The following is a 17,164-nucleotide window of genomic DNA, read 5'->3' on the forward strand; positions in this document are numbered from 1 at the left end:
CTAGAAGAAAAGAGAAAAGCTCACAGAGAATTGGAGGTACGGCAAACGGGCTTTGTGCGCACAGAGAGGAAGGGCGGCTGAGAGCCTGGCTGACTTTCTCTGGCGGAAGGGGGAAGGAAGCCCCCGACCGCACTGAACCCCAGTTCTGACTGCACTGAACCCCAGTCCCGGGCGAAACCCCATGGATTCAGGCTCATACAGGGGGAGTCTGGACTGTCAGGTAGAGAGAAAGGCACCCGGAGACTCGGAGACCTGGGGGAGCCCCGGCGGGCAGGGGTCTGGAAGTGCGCACACCAGTGTGCACATAGGCTGCGGAGGTTGCCACAGGCTTTCCCTAGTGGAAGGGAGTCGGAAGCTCCTGATTGCACTGAGCCCCAGTTCTGACTGCACTGAACCCCAGTTCCAGGCGAGCCCCTGGGGACCCACGCTCTTGTGGGGGGAGTCTGGGCTCTCGGGCAAAGACTCGGGAGCCAGGAAAGGCAGAGGTCTGGAGGCACGCGTGCGCGCAAGGGCAAGGCTGACGGGAAGCCAAGACTGTCTGCTCCGCCCTGAGATTCCACCCCATCCAAGCTGAACACAGAGGCTTTTGCAATTTGGCAAGTCTAATCCTATAAGGCTGTCTCCAGCACCGAACTTCTCCCAGCATAGACGCAGCTGATCCTTACAGCCAACTGGCCTGGAGGTCAATTCCTCCCAGTGATACCAACAACAATCAAGACTTAACTACAACAAGGCTGTACACACAGTCCACAAAGGGGTGCACCAAGAGTGTCCACCTCAGGTTAACTGGGGAGGCCGACCCACTGGGCCATATAGGAAACCTAGCACACAAATCTACCCTACCAACTCAGGGAAGCAATGAAAATGCGGCATCAAAGAAACAGATCACAAATGAAAGAAATGGAGGAAAACAAACAACTGGATATAGAATTCAAAACGATGGTTATAAGGCTTTTCAAGAATATCCTAGAAAAGGTCGATAAATATAACGAGACCCTCGAAGATATGAAGAAGGACCAACTAGAAATTAAACATACACTGACTGAAATAAAAAATATTATACAGAGACCCAACAACAGACTAGAGGAACACAAGAATCAAGTCAAAGAATTGAAATACAAAGAAGCAAAAAGACACTCAACCAAAAAAACAAAAAGCAAAAAAAAAATCCAAAAAGTTGAAGATAGTGTAAGAAGACTCTGGGACAACTTCAAGTGTACCAACATCAGAATTATGGGGGTGCCAGAAGAGAGAGAGCAAGATACTGAAAACCTATTTGAAGAAATAATAACCGAAAACTTCCCCCACATGGTGAAAGAAATAGACTTACAAGTCCAGGAAGTGCACAGAACCCCAAACAAAAGGAATCCAAAGAGGACCACACCAAGACACATCATAATTAAAATGCCAAGAGCAAAAGACAAAGAGAGAATATTAAAAGCAGCAAGAGAAAAACAGTTAGTTACCTACAAGGGAGCACCCATATGACTGTCAGCTGATTTCTCAACAGAAACTATGCAGGCCAGATGGGAGTGGCAAGAAATTTTCAAAGTGATGAATAGCAAGAACCTACAACCAAGATTACTCTACCCAGCTTAGCTATCATTCAGAATGGAAGGGCAGATAAAGAGCTTCACAGATAAGAAAAAGCTAAAGGAGTTCATCACCGCCAAACCAGGATTATATGAAATGCTGAAAGGTATTCTTAAAGAAGAGGAAGAAGAAAAAAGTAAAGAGAAAAATTATGAACAACAAATACATATCTATCAACAAGTGAACCTAAAAATCAAGTGAATTAAAAACCTGAGGAACAGAATAATCTGGTGAATATAATAGATTCAGGGGCATAGAAAGGGAGTGGACTGATAATTCTCAGGGGGAAAGGGGAATGGGGGGGTTCAGGAAGAGACTGGACAAAAATCATACACCTATGGATGAGGACAGTGGGGGGGGAGGTAAGGGCAGAAGGTGGGGTGGGAACCGGGTGTAGGGGAGCTATGGGGGGAAAATGGAGAAACAATTGTAATAATCTGAATAAAGATTTATTTTTTTTAAAAAAACTGATAATTCTTCTGAAGCAACAGTCTTTCATTTGGGCAATTTTTACTGAGGGTCTACTATGTGTCAGGTACTGTTCTAGTCACTGAGGTATCAAAAGTAAACAAAACAGACAAAAAGTCCTGTTATCCTGGTGCTTATTTTCTATTGAAGGAGACAGTCAAAAAATGAAGTACATAGAAATATGTATTGTGTTAAATAAGTGACAAGGGCTGAGAAGAAAAATACAAAGTAAAGAAGAGGACAGAAGTGAGGAAGTTAGGGGTGGGGGATGGCGGAGGCTTTAGATGGGGAGATCAGGACAACCTGGTTGAAGAGGGTGACTTTTCTTTTTCCTTTTTATTTAATTTACTAGAGGCCCGGTGCACAAAATTCATGCATGGGGTCGCGGGGGGGGGGGTGTCCCTCAGCGCAGCCTGCACTCCAATCTGGGACCCCTCGAGGGATGTCCAACTGCCCGTTTAGGCCCGATCCCACTCACAATCCAGGACTGCTGGCTCCCAACTGCTCACCTGCCTGCCTTCCTGATTGCCCCTAACCGCTTCTGCCTGCCAGCCTGATCACCCCCTAACCACTCCCCTGCCAGCCTGATTGATGCCCAACTGCTCCCCTGCCAGCCTGATTGCCCCTAACTGCCCTCCCCTGCAGGCCTGGTCACCCCTAACTGCCCTCCCCTGAAGGCCAGATCACCCCTAACTGCCCTCCCCTGCAGGCCTGGTCACCCCTAACTGCCCTCCCCTGAAGGCCTGATCACCCCTAACTGCCCTCCCTTGAAGGCCTGGTTACCCCTAACTGCCCTCCCCTGCAGGCCTGGTCCCCCCCCAACTGCCCTCCCCTGCAGGCCTGGTCCCCCTCAACTGATCTCCCCTGCAGGCCTGGGTCCCCCCAAATGCCCTTCCCTGCAGGCCCGGTCGCCCCCAACTTTCCTCCTCTGCCAGCCTGGTCACCCCTAACTGCCCTCCCCTGCAGGCTTGATCGCCCCCAACTGCCCTCCCTTGCAGGCCTGGTTCCTCCCAACTGCCCTCCCCTGATGGCCATCTTGTGTCCACATGGGGGCAGCCATCTTGTGTGTTGGAGTGATGGTCAATCTGCATATTACTCTTTTATTAGATAGGATAGAGGCCTGGTGCACAGGTCGGGGCCAGCTGGTTTGCCCTGAAGGGTGTCCCGGATCAGGGTGGGGGTTCCCTTGGGGCGTGGGGCAGCCTGGGCGAGGGGCCTGTGGTGGTTTTCAGGCCGGCCACGCCCCCTAGCGACCCAAGCGGAGGCCCTGGTATCTGGGGTTTATTTATCTTCTACAATTGAAACTTTGTAGCCTGGAGCAGAGCCAAGCCTTCTGCTTGCTCTGTGGTGGCAGCCATTTCTATTGGGATTTATGTATCTTCTATCATTGAAACTTTGTAGCCTTAAGTGGAGGCCTGGGCCGGCCAGGGCTGCAGAAGCTTGGCTTCCTCCATCGCCTCAGGCAACCCTAGCCTCCTGCTCTTTCCAGCTCCATGGCTGCCGCCATTTCTGTTTGGGTTTATGTATCTTCTATCATTGAAACTTTGTAGCCTTGAGTGGAGGCCTAGGCCAGCAAGGGCAGACGAAAAGCTTGGCTTTCTCCATTTCCGGGGAAACCCAAGCCTCCCTCCTGCTCTCTGTGCCCGCAGCCATCTTGCTTGGGTTTATTTGCATATTTGCTCCTGATTGGCTGGTGGGCGTGGCTTGTGGGTGTAGCAGAGTGATGGTTAATTTGCATATTATTCTTTTATTAGATAGGATTGGGGTGACACTGGTTAACAAAATTATACAGATTTCAGGTACACAATTCTAGAAGAGGGTGATTTTTGGGTACAGATCTAAAGAAAATAAGAAAGCCCAGTCAGTGTGGCTCAGTGGTTGAGTGGCAACCTATGAACCAGGAGGTCATAGTTCGATTCCCAGTCAGGGCACATGACGAGGCTGTGGGCTCAATCCCCAGTGTGTGGCATGCAGGAGGCAGCCAATCAATGATTCTCTCTCATCACTGGTGTTTCTATCTCTCCCTCCCTCTCCTTTCCTCTCTGAAATCAATAAAAATATATCCTATATAATAAAAGGCTAATATGCAAACTGACTGAACAGCGAAATGACTGGTCGCTATGACCTGCACTGACCACCAGGGGTCAGATGCTCAATGCAGGAGCTGCCTCCTTTTGGTCAGTGCCCTCCCACAGGGAGAGTGCCACTCAGACAGAAGCCCTGAGCCGGGCTTACAGCTGGCGGGCATAGCGGTGGTGGCGGGAGCCTCTCCTGCCTCCACGGCAGCGCTAAGGATGTCCAACTGCCAGATTAGGCCCGCTTTCTGTCAGTCAGACATCCCCTGAGAGCTCCCGGACTGCGAGAGGGCATAGGCCGGGCTGTGGGACCCCGCCTTGAGTGCATGAATCTCATGCACCAGGCCTCTAGTTTTAAAATAAAATAAGAAAGCAAGCCAATAGTATCCAGGCCAAAAGCATTTTGTTCAGAGGGAACAGCAAGTGCAAAGGCCCAGAGGTAGGAATGTGCCTAGTATAGTCAATGACTTGCAAAGAGGCCATGTAGGGGGGTGGGGGAGGCCGGGGGGAGGTCAATGGGGGGAAAAGGAGACATATGTACTACTATTTGTAATACTTTAAACAATGAAAAAAGAAGAGGCCATGTAGCTAGAGCTGAGTAAATGTGGAAGGGTAACAGGAGATGAGAAAGGGGTGGGGGGGTTGTACATGTGAGTGAGACGGAAATACTGATGTGTTTGAGAAGATGACTGACAATAGCTAGCTTACACTTTAGCAAGATCACTGGCTGCTGTGTGACCAACAGAATGAAAGACAGCAAAGGACAGAAGCAGGAAAGCTATCGCCTTAGCCCAGGGTTGAGAGGATGGCAGCCTGTGGGATGGTGGGGAGGGTGAGAAGTGGCTGAATGCTGGATGCGTTTTGAAGACAGAGACACAACCAGATTTACTAACTAGCTGAATACGGGATTGTGGGGGGAAATCAGGAGCTCAGCTCCAGACATGTCACATGTTAGATGTTTACTAAACATTCAAATGGAGGTGAACAAGTGGGCTATTGGAGTTTAGAGAAAAAGTCAAATTAGAGGTACACACTTGGCAGTGATTTTATAATTGTGGCATTTAAAGCCAGAGGGTTGGATGAGATCACTCAAGGAATAAATATAGATAGAAAAGAGCCATGGGGCATGAAGGAATCACCATTTTATTTTATTTTATTTTATTTTATTTTGAAAGAGGTTTGTTTGTTTTTCAAATATATTTTTATTGGTTTCAGAGAGAAAAGGAGAGGGAGAGAGAGAGAGAGAGAAACATCAATGATGAGAGAGAATCATTGATTGGCTGTCTCCTGCCACCCCCTATTGGAGATTGAGCCTGCAACCCAGGCATGTGCCTTGAGCGTAATTGAAACTAGGATCCTTCAGTCCACAGGCTAACGCTATACCATTGAGCCAAACCAGCTAGGGCAGGAATCACCATTTTATTTTATTTTTTTTTATATCACTTTTATTTTTATTTTATTTTTTTAAATAAATATTTATTCCGATTATTACAATTGTTTCTCCTTTTTCCCCCCATAGCTCCCCTACACCCGGTTCCCACCCCACCTTCTGCCCTTACCTCCCCCCACTGTCCTCATCCATAGGTGTATGATTTTTGTCCAGTCTCTTCATGAACCCCCCATACCCCTTTCCCCCTGAGAGTTATCAGTCCACTCCCTTTCTATGCCCCTGAATCTATTATATTCACCAGATTATTCTGTTCCTCAGGTTTTTAATTCACTTGATTTTTAGGTTCACTTGTTGATAGATATGTATTTGTTGTTCATAATTTTTCTCTTTACTTTTTTCTTCTTCCTCTTCTTTAAGAATACCTTTCAGCATTTCATATAATACTGGTTTGGTGGTGATGAACTCCTTTAGCTTTTTCTTATCTGTGAAGCTCTTTATCTGCCCTTCAATTCTGAATGATAGCTAAGCTGGGTAGAGTAATCTTGGTTGTAGGTTCTTGCTATTCATCACTTTGAAAATTTCTTGCCACTCCCGTCTGGCCTGCATAGTTTCTGTTGAGAAATCAGCTGACAGTCATATGGGTGCTCCCTTGTAGGTAACTAACTGTTTTTCTCTTGCTGCTTTTAATATTCTCTCTTTGTCTTTTGCTCTTGGCATTTTAATTATGATGTGTCTTGGTGTGGTCCTCTTTGGATTCCTTTTGTTTGGGGTTCTGTGCGCTTCCTGGACTTGTAAGTCTATTTCTTTCACCAGGTGGGGGAAGTTTTCGGTCATTATTTCTTCAAATAGGTTTTCAGTATCTTGCTCTCTCTCTTCTTCTGGCACCCCCATAATTCTGATGTTGGTACACTTGAAGTTGTCCCAGAGTCTTCTTACACTATCTTCAACTTTTTGGATTTTTTTTTTTTTTGCTTTTTGCTTTTTCGGTTGTTTTTTGCTTCTTTGTATTTCAATTCTTTGACTTGATTCTTGTGTTCCTCTAGTCTGTTGTTGGGTCTCTGTATAATATTTTTTATTTCAGTCAGTGTATGTTTAATTTCTAGTTGGTCTTTTTTCATATCTTCAAGGGTCTCGTTATATTTATCAGCCTTTTCTAGGATATTCTTGAAAAGCCATATAACCGTGGTTTTGAATTCTATATCCAGTTGTTTATTTTCCTCCATTTCTTTCGTTTGTGATCTGTTTCTTTGACGCCGCATTTTCACTGCTTCCCTGAGTTGGTAGGGTAGATTTGTGTGCTAGGTTTCCTATATGGCCCAGTGGGTCGGCCTCCCCAGTTAACCTGAGGTGGACACTCTTGGTGCACCCCTTTGTGGACTGTGTGTACAGCCTTGTTGTAATTAAGTCTTGATTGTTGTTGGTATCACTGGGAGGAATTGACCTCCAGGCCAGTTGGCTGTAAGGATCAGCTGCGTCTATGCTGGGAGAAGTTCGGTGCTGGAGACAGCCTTATAGGATTAGACTTGCCAAATTGCAATAGCCTCTGTGCTCGGCTTGGATGGGGTGGAGTCTCAGGGCGGAGCAGACAGTCTTGGCTTCCAGTCAGCCTTGCCCTTGCGCGCACGCGCAGACCTCTGCCTTCCCCGGCTCCCGAGTCTCCGCCCGAGAGTCCAGACTCCCCCCACAAGAGCGTGGGTCCCCAGGGGCTCGCCTGGAACTGGGGTTCAGTGCAGTCAGAACTGGGGCTCAGTGCAGTCAGAAGCCTCTGACTCCCTTCCACTAGGGAAAGCCTGTGGCAACCTCCGCTGCCTTTGTGCGCACTGGCACACGCGCGCCTTCAGACCTCTGCCTTCCTGGCTCCCAAGTCTCCGCCCGAGAGTCCAGACTCCCCCCGTAAGAGCGGTGGTCCCCAGGGGCTCGCCTGGAACTGGGGTTCAGTGCAGTCAGAACTGGGGTTCAGTGCGGTCGGGGGCTTCCTTCCCCCTTCCGCCAGAGAAAGTCAGCCAGGCTCTCAGCCGCCCTTCCTCTGCGCGCACAAAGACCCTTTGCCGTACCTCCAATTCTCTGTGAGCTTTTCTCTTTCCTTCTAGTTGTAGAATTTCCACTCAGCCAGCTTTCCTGTGGTTCTGGATGGTGTCCGTTCTGTCTTTTAGTTGTAGTTTTGAAATTGTTGTGCGAGGCAGCAGTTTAGGTGCTTACCTATGCCGCCATCTTGGTTTCTCCAGGAATCACCATTTTAGATCATTTTTGCCAAAAATTCCTTTTGTCCTTCTTCCAAGCTACACTATGACAACCCGATGAGAATGAAGTTACACTCTTGAGCCATTTCACAGACTTTGGCTCTCCAGACCCAAGTGTGGCATAAATCCACTTCTTCCCCACAGACTGGGCTGGACCTCAAATGACTAACAAACACTCCACATAGTGCCACTCACCTTTCAAAGTAAGCTGAGACTTCTCAAAAGGCAGGGCCACTCCTGCCCGGCTGGAGCTGGCAGATGCCATGTCATCACCAGGAAACTGCAAGACAAACACAGCAGTAGATTTAGAGAATATCTGATAAGAGACGGAGGAACTGGACCCAATTTTAATATCTGAGTTTAAAGAGACAGAAGCAAAAAAAAAATCCCAGAAACCTTGAAGCATCTGTGGCCATGCTATTTCCAGCAGAGTGGTGTGTCTGTCTGTTTTATGATGGCTATTCACCCTGGACAGGTCTTTATAGCTTAAGAACACTGTTATATCAAAGCCTGGAGGAGGGAGGGCCTAATATAACACCTCCAAAAAGAAAGTCGCAGTTCAGCAATAAAACATAACCCTCATCATCCAATTATTTTCATGGGCAAAAAGCTAAATAAACAGTTCTCCAAAAATACACATACAAATGGGCATGAAAAGATATTCCACATCATTAGTCATAAGGTGTCCGTGTCATTCCATCTTTGCTAGAAGTCTGTCTTGTACTTTGAATGGATCTTTTTATTCATACATAATTTTGTAATATTGTAAACTGTCACTTGGAAAATATTGGTTCATTGAGTTATGCAGATATTCCAAATGTCATTATACATTATAAAATTGTGTTCATTTCATTGTATAATATTTTTTAAAATCGCATTTGTGAATGTCGTCTGTAATCTTTAAGTACTGGGAAGCTGTCAGCTCTTGGGGTAGATGTAAGTGTTCCAAAATTCTAATTTTCACTTAAAAACTCATATTTTATCATTGGCAACAGATATTGTCAGTTGTTTTCCTTGAAGTGAGACTCACTTCATCCATTTTCAATAAAATACTGCCAAATACTCAAATCTAGTAATTTCAGTAGGTCTATTAGTTGTTTTTTTTTGTTTGTTTGTTTTTTTAATAAAAATGGTATTTCATGGTCCAGCTGGTGTGGCTCAGTGGTTGAGCGTTGACCTATGAACCAGGAGGTCATGGTTCAATTTCTGGTCAGGGCACATGCCCAGGTTGCAGGATCCATTCCCAGTGGGGGGCGTGCAGGAGGCAGCCAATCGATAATTCTCTCTCATCATTGATGTTTCTATCTCCCACTCCCTTCCTCTCTGAAATCAATAAAAATATATTTATAAATAAATAAGCAAATGGCAGCCTAAATAAAGTATGATGCCATTGCATAACACTTGAACTTACACAAAACAATTTCACATATTCTTGTGGACACACATACAGTAAATGAAATGAAAGTATAGAAGCATGGGTGGGAAGGAACCCCACCATTCAGACAGACGTTATCTCTAGGATAGTGAAGGATGGAGCAGGGGAATTGGAGTGAGGAGAGACCAAGGGAACTTCAACTGTATCTGCAACATTTTATCTTTTAAAGAAAAAAGTTCTGAAGCAAATATGGCAAAATGTTAATATTCATTAAGTCCAGATGGTAGTTTTTATGACTGTTTGTTATCTATTCTCTGAACCATTTCATATGTTTGATCTTTTACATAATTTAACAATAATTTTAAGGGAAAAATGGATCCTATCTTGAGTAATGAAGGAAAGATTAATGATTATACATTAAGCCTAGGGGCTTTTCGTAACAGAGGTTAAGGTACTAAAGGCTGGAAATCCATTATTTATAGACTTTAAAAATAAAAGAATCTTGAAAATCTTCACATCTACTGGGACTCTTTCTTTCCTGAGGCAACTTGACTGAGTAGTTTTTAAACTAGCTTGTTCTCCCTGAGCTTTAGCTGCTTTTAGCCTTTGTTCCAAACTCGAGAGAATCCAGGAGAATAAAACTTGAAGGCTCCACGTGGCCCACTAAATGGGAAAAAAACCAAACCTCTTGATCTATATACTTCGTGGCCCATAAACAACATCAATCAGATACATTCTCTAAAGAAGGCTCAGAACGAAGCCAGCTGGGAAAGCAGGAGAAACAGAGTAACGCCACCACCTTGTTTCCTTCCCCAGTGTCTTTCATAGAGCCCACAGTTTACTAATCATAACCTAGGTTATTCTGGGGGGCTGTGTTTGTCTTTCCAGATCCAATTAGCAAGATACCAATCTGACGTTACAAGGTAGATATCTTGAACTGTAAAACCTTTCCAAACCATGTTATTATACAGCATTTATCCCAGCAAAACTGTACACTGCTGAAGTAATTTTCCCCCTGGAAATAGCAATGGGAAGTGTTTGCATCCAAATAACTTCAAATAATCTGAGTTAGCATAAACCTTTATTCTTATTACCTAATAGGTCATGTCTGGCTTTTAATTAAAAATTAGCCCTAGCTGGTTTGGCTCAGTGGATAGAGCATCGGCCTACGGACTGAAGGGTCCCAGGTTCGATTCCAGTCAAGGGCACATGCCCAGGTTGTGGGCTCGATCCCCACTAGAGGTCGCCAGGAGGCAGCCCATCAATGATTCTCTCTCATCATTGATGCTTCTTCTGTCTCTCTCTCCCTCTCCTCTTCTCTCTGAAATCAATAAAAATATACACTTTTTTAAAAAAATTAAAAGTTATGCTAAAAGGCAAGAAAAAACAGTGTGAACAGACAACACAAACATCAAAATCAGACTTAGATATGATGTAGATTTTGGAATTATCAGACAGAATTTAAAATAACTGATTAATACGTTAAGGGCATTAATGAAAAAGGTAGACAACACCCATGAACAGAAGGGTAACATAAGAAAGACTCAAAAGAAAATTCTAGAAATTCAAACCAGTGTGCCATAAATGAAGAATGCCTTGATGGGCTGGCTCATTGGCATACTAGACATGGTTAAGGAAAGAATCAGTGAGCTTGAAGATATGTAACAGAAACTCCCAAACTGAAACATACAGAGGAAAAAATACTTTATAAAAACAACAGAACATCCAAGAACTTTGGGACAATTTCAAAAGGTGCAAAATACACATAATTAAAATATCAGATGAAGAAAAAACAGAGCAGAAGAAAAATGTTAAGTATCGATGGCCAAGAACTTTGCAAAATTAGTGACATATACCAAACCACATATCCAGGAAACTCAGAGAACATCAAACAGAATAAATACCAAAACAATAAATAATTTCTTTAAAAAAAAATTACACCTGGACATACCAAAGACAAAGAGAAAATCTTGAAAGAAAGCAGAGGGGAGAAAACACTTTACCTATAGAGAAATAAGGATACAAATCACAGCAGCCTTCTTGTGAAGCAAGAAGAAAGTGCAGTGAAATATTTATAGTGTTGAAAGAGAAAATACGCCAACCTGGAATTTTTGTATCCAATGAAGTTATCCTTCAAAAGCGAAGGAGAAAAAAAGACTTTCTCAAACAAAACCTGCTCTGCAAGAAATGTTAAAAAGTTCTCCCGGGAAATGGAAAATGATATGGGTCAGAAACTTGTATCTACACACAGAAAAGAAGAGCACAGGAGAAGAAATGAATGAAGCTCCACCCACTGGCTTCCTTACACACTAGCTTGATACACAGGGAAAGGGCGTGTGCCTAGAAGGGCTGGCCAAATAGCAAACAAATAAGAGAGCTAACAATACAGGTGAGAAGTGGAAGAAAAACAAAGCAGTGAAGGAGGACAGGAATTTGGGCTGAGGGTTGGAAATAGAAATTTTAGGTTATGGACAAGAAGTTTCATTGAGAAGGTAACTTTATTTTTGAAAGAGAATAAAACGGGGCAGAGAAAGACTTATTGTGCTTAGCAGATACCTTGCAGAAAGCTTGCAGCCTTGAGCACAGCATAGTTCACATAACCAGAAGACACCTGGAGGAACCAAGGACGGACCAGACCCTTACGTCAGCAGAGAGGCTTGCAGCCAGCAAGGATTAATAAAAACCTATCTCTCTATCTTCTCTCTCTCTCCCGACTCCTCTCTTAGGAGGCAACCAAATTTTTGGTCACCTTGCTTGGACAAGGCTGGTGAAAAAAAAAAAAAACAAAAACCTATCTCTCCCTGCTCTCTTCGCTGATGCCTTTCTCGGTCTCAGCCCACCTGCACCCTGGTGGTCGGAATAAAATCTTTTTGATACATTATGGCTTCATGTCATAGGTTCGCGACCCCGGTCCACTCCGAACCTTTCAATTTTTAAATATATATTTTTTATTGATTTCAGAGAGGGAGAGGGAGATAGAAACATCAATGATGAGAGAATCATTGATCGGCTGCCTCCTGTACACCCCCCACTGGGGATCAAGCCTGCAACCCAAGCATGTGCCCTTGACAGGAATTGAACCCAGGACCCTTCAGTCCACAGGCTGATGCTCTATCCACTGAGCCAAACCAGCTAGGGCAAGAAGGTCACTTTTGAGGCAAAGATTGAAGAAGTAGAAGAAGGGAACTGAGGATATCTGTGGAAAAACACTTCAGGAAGATAAAAGGGCAAGAACAAAATCTCCTGAGATGCGAGCATGTCTTGGAAATATAAGGAACAAAACTGGGTCAGTGTGGCTGGAGGGCAATGAAGGAGGAGGAAAAGGATAGCCAATAGGATTTATCGTGTTAGGAAGAATTATCCTCAATGAAGTACGAAATGCCTTGGAGCAGTGGATCTCAATTCTTCCCACACATTTGAATTATCTAGAGAGAGCACTTAGAAAAACAAAACAAGCCCAGCCGGTGGTGTGGCTCAGTGGTTGAGCACTGACCTATGAACCAGGAGGTCACGGTTCCCAGTTGGGTTGCTGGCTCCGTCCCCAGTATGGAGCTTGCAGGAGGCAGCCGATCTGTGATTCTCTCTCATCACTGATGTTTCTATCTCTCTTTCCCTCTCCTTTCCTCTATGAAATCAATAAAAATTCCTTTTTTTAAAAAACTTACTAGAAAGCTACAAAAATCAACACTGTGTGGTACTGGCATAAGGACAGACATATAGAATAGTGGAATAGCATTAAGAGTCCAGGTACAAACCCATACACTTAAATTCAATTGATTTCTTAATTTATTGATTAAAGAGAGAGGGGAGAGAGGAAAAACCTAACGATTTGTTTTCCACTTATTTATGCATTCATTGGTATATTCTTGTATGTGGCCCAACTGATCGAACCTGCAACCTTAGTGTATCAGGACAATGCCCTAACCAACTGTGCTACCTGGCCATGGCAAATTGAATTGATTTTAGACAAGGGTGCCAAGACAATCCAATGGGAAAAGAATAATATCCTTTTCAACAAATGATGCTGGAGTAACTGGATATTCATGTGCAAATGAATGAAGTTGGACCCTACATCAGACCTTATACAAAAATGAACTCAAAATTTATCAAAGACCTAAATATAACAGCAAAAACTATAAAACTCTTAGAAGAAACCAGAGGTGTAAATCCTCAAGACTTTAGATTAGGAAATGGTTTCTGACATATGATACCAAAAGCACAAAGAAAAACTAAATAAATTTGACTTATCAAAATTTAAAACTTCTGTGCTTCAAAGGATACCATCGAAAAAGTGAAAAGAGAACCCAAAGAATGAGAGAAAATATTTGCAAATCATGTATCTGATCAAAGACTTGTATCTAGAATATATAAATAACTCTTACAACTCAACAAAAGACAAATAATCCAACTAAAAAAAATGGGCAAAAGATCTGAATAGAGATTTCTCCAAAGAAAATATACAAATGGCCAATAAGCAGATGAAAAGATGCTCAATATCATTAGTCACTAGAAAAATGCAAATTAAAACCACAATGAGGTACTTCACATACCCGTAACGGTCAAAAACAATGACAAATGTTGGCAAAAATTTGGAAAAATTGCATTTGCTAGCAGGAATTGAAAAATAGTGAGCAGCTTTGGAAAACGGTTTAGCAGTTCCTCAAAAAGTTAAACATAGCCCTAGCAGGTTTGGCTCAGTTGAATAGAGCGTCTGCCTGTGGACTGAAGGGTCCTGGGTTCAATTCCGGTCAAGGGCATATGCCTAGATTGCGGGCTCAATCCCCAGTGGGGGGCATGCCGGAGGCAGCTGATCAATGATTCTCTCTCATCGTTGATGTTTCTCTCTGTCTCTCTCTCTCTCTTTCTCTCTTCCTCTCTGAAATCAATAAAAATATATATTTTTTGAAAAGTTAAACATAGAATTACCATAAGACCCAGCAATTCCTTTCTAAGTATATACCCAAAAGAATTGAAAACATGTATCCACACAAGAACTTGTACATGAATGTTCATAGCAGGATTATCCATAATGTCTAGAGTAGGCAAGTAGGAGAGAAAAAGTTTTGTTTAAACAGTGGATTCATTTTAAATGTCCAATATCTAACTATTCTAAGTTTAGAAATAGAAAAGAGAAAAAAAGAAATCATGAAAGAAATATTACCCCAAAAATTTCTTAAGCTGAAATCCTTCCAGAAATGGAATACACTTCTAGACAGAAAGGACCCAATTGCCCAGAACAATAAATGGGAAAAGAAGCACACTAAGGCACAATGGCATGAAATTTCTTAACATAGGGATAAAGAGTATACAGCGTCCAGTCACATTTACAAAGAACAGGAGTCAGAATGTCATCAGATTTCTCAACAGCAATACTGAATTCGAGAAGACAATGCAATGCTTTCAAATTTTATTTCCAATCTAGAATTCTATAACCAAGAAAACCATCAATCAAGCATGACAGAAAAACAATGATATTTTTAGATTTGCAAAGTCTCAAAAACGTTGCTTCCAATACTTTTCTAGGAAGCTGCTGAAAAAAATGTGCTCCATGGAAGTAAATGAAAAGATGCAGGATCCTGTGAATTCACATGGGAAAGGCAAAAGGAATTCCTAGAATGGGGATGAAAAGAAATTTCAAGGCATTATGGGGCAATAGTTTAGAAAGCAACCAGTCCAGCCCAGCGGGTGTGGTTCAGTGGTTGAGCATCAACCTGTGACCCAGAAGGTCAGTTCGATTCCTGGTCAAGGCACATGCCTGGGTTGTGAGCTCAATCCCCAGTGGGGGGCATGCAGGAGGCAGCTGATACATGATTCTCTCTCGTCATTGATGTTTCTATCTCTCCCTCTCCCTTCCTCTCTGAAATCAGTAAAAATATTTTTTAAAAAAAGGAAAGCAACCAGTCCAGATTAGAAAATTTATAAGAAGTTGTCATCTCTAGATGAAAGAAAGAAAATGGAAGATTACAAGATGCATCTAAGTGCATTGAAAGAAACGTTATTTTAGCTCCATCAGAATACTTGGAACTGATGTGATAGGTAAACAGAAAATTACGCAAATGAAAAAAATCAGAAAATATGTAACTCCAGTAAAAACAAAAGCACAAGAAAGGAAATGTAATCCTAATACATGACGTGGCTCAGCTGTGAATAATATTTATAATCATAATAACATACTATTTCATCAAAACTTGTGCTACGGTTAATAATCAGAAGATGGGGATAGAAGTATGTGTTTGTGGAGACTGGCTGCAAAGAAAGCTAACTCCTCATCTTCAATGGTTAAAAGACAACAGATAAAACTGACAAGCTAAGAAATAACAGTATAAGAACAGCATATGTATAACATTAGAAATGCAGAAGTCAATACCAGAAGAGATCGAAGAGTTAATGGTCATTGATTCCATGGACTAAGAATCAAGAATAGCCCTAACCCGTTTGCCTCAGTGGATAGAGCGTCGGCCTGGGGACTGAAGGGTCCCAGGTTCGATTCCAGTCAAGGGCATGTACCTTGGTTGCGGGCACATCCCCAGTAGGGGGTGTGCAGGAGGCAGCTGATCGATGTTTCTAACTCTCTATCCCTCTCCCTTCCTCTCTGTAAATAGGGGGTGTGCAGGAGGCAGCTGATCGATGTTTCTCTCTATCCCTCTCCCTTCCTCTCTGTAAATAGGGGGTGTGCAGGAGGCAGCTGATGGATGTTTCTAACTCTCTATCCCTCTCCCTTCCTCTCTGTAAAAATCAATAAAATATAATTTAAAAAAAAGAAGAATAAAAAGAGGTGAAGCAAGGAACTGCTGTCACATTATAATTCTTATATTGCTATTTGACTTTTTTCGCTATGTGCATGTATTATTTTGTGCATAAATAAAATTTAAATTCAAGAAAGGAAAAGGCTTCTCTTCAAGTCAAGTCATAGGATGATGTTCTTATTTAATTTTAATAAGAACAGCTGATAAACATTCATTTAGTGTACTGGGTTGAATTGTGCCACCCCGCAAAAAAAAAATGCCTAAGTGCTAATCCCCCTGGAACCTGTGAATGTGACCTTATTTGGAAATAGGGTCTTTGCAGATGCAATTAAGTTAAAGGTTGTGGATGAGATCACCCTCACAGGAGACACAGGGGAGGAGCCATGTGAAGACTAAGGCAAAGACTGGAGTCATGCACCCCCAAGCCAGGAATGCCTGGACCCCCTAGAAGAAGCAAAGGATTCTCTCCAAGAGCCTGGGGGGATAATGGCCCTGCTGACACCCTGATTTCTGATTTCTGGCCTCTAGAACTATGAAAGAATAAATTTCAAGTTTGTATCAATTTGTTCCACAGATTAGGAATAGAAACGCTAATACAATTAGCAGCCAAGGCTTTAGAAGATTTGAATTTCAACTGACATCAGGCTGAAGCTAGAAGTCTTCCGCACATCGGCAACACATCCGTGGGGCACCCAACTCCCATATCCACCTGCATCCAGGCCCCTCAGTAAATTCCTTAAGAAATAACTCTGCAGTCACAGGGGAAACAACTTGCTGATGCCACTACTAACACAACAACCAGCTTTTGAGAGTTTGAAAATAATGTGTCTATTTCAATGACAAGTAGCAGCGTAAGGCAAGAAGGACCACATTAAATAACAGGCAGCCTTTCTCTGCTCTGCACCATCTTCCTCCTCCTTTTGCCTCTCTTTCCTTTTCCACTTGGCTAGGCTCTTCCTCCTCCAGGCTTTTCCTTTTCCCTACTGTGATACAGGCCGCAGGCCCTGCAGCGCTGGCCTCACAACCAATAAGGCAGCTGCCCTGCACCTCAGAGTTAGACTGTAGTACAACCTGAACTGACAGCTCTGGGGATTTATCAGCTCCGCCCTAGAAGAAACAAAGAGTGTCCTTATACCTTTAATTTCAAATAAGAAACTCGGGGGAAAAAAGACCATCTTCCTTTGCCTATAATCTACTGGCTTGTGAAAAAAAGAGAAGAGCCCTGGCCGGTGTGGCTCAGTTGCTTGAGCACTGTCCCATGTACCAAAAGGTCGCCG

At 43.2% G+C, this 17,164-nt stretch overlaps 1 protein-coding gene across 2 annotated transcripts in view; it reads right to left on the minus strand.

Annotated features, from left to right (window-relative positions):
• WWP2 (WW domain containing E3 ubiquitin protein ligase 2) overlaps positions 1-17,164 on the minus strand; it is a 131,241-nt gene that overhangs the window by 106,675 nt on the left and 7,402 nt on the right. For both annotated transcript variants that reach the window (XM_080646019.1, XM_080646020.1), the window contains exon 2: positions 7,962-8,046. In XM_080646019.1, the coding sequence (XP_080502145.1) occupies positions 7,962-8,031 (70 nt within the window). In that variant the 5' untranslated portion in view covers positions 8,032-8,046. The remainder of the gene's footprint in view (positions 1-7,961; positions 8,047-17,164) is intronic.

The sequence above is a fragment of the Plecotus auritus genome, assembly GCF_963455305.1.
Source record: "Plecotus auritus genome assembly, chromosome: 10".
In the NCBI taxonomy this organism is placed as follows: Eukaryota; Metazoa; Chordata; class Mammalia; order Chiroptera; family Vespertilionidae; genus Plecotus; species Plecotus auritus.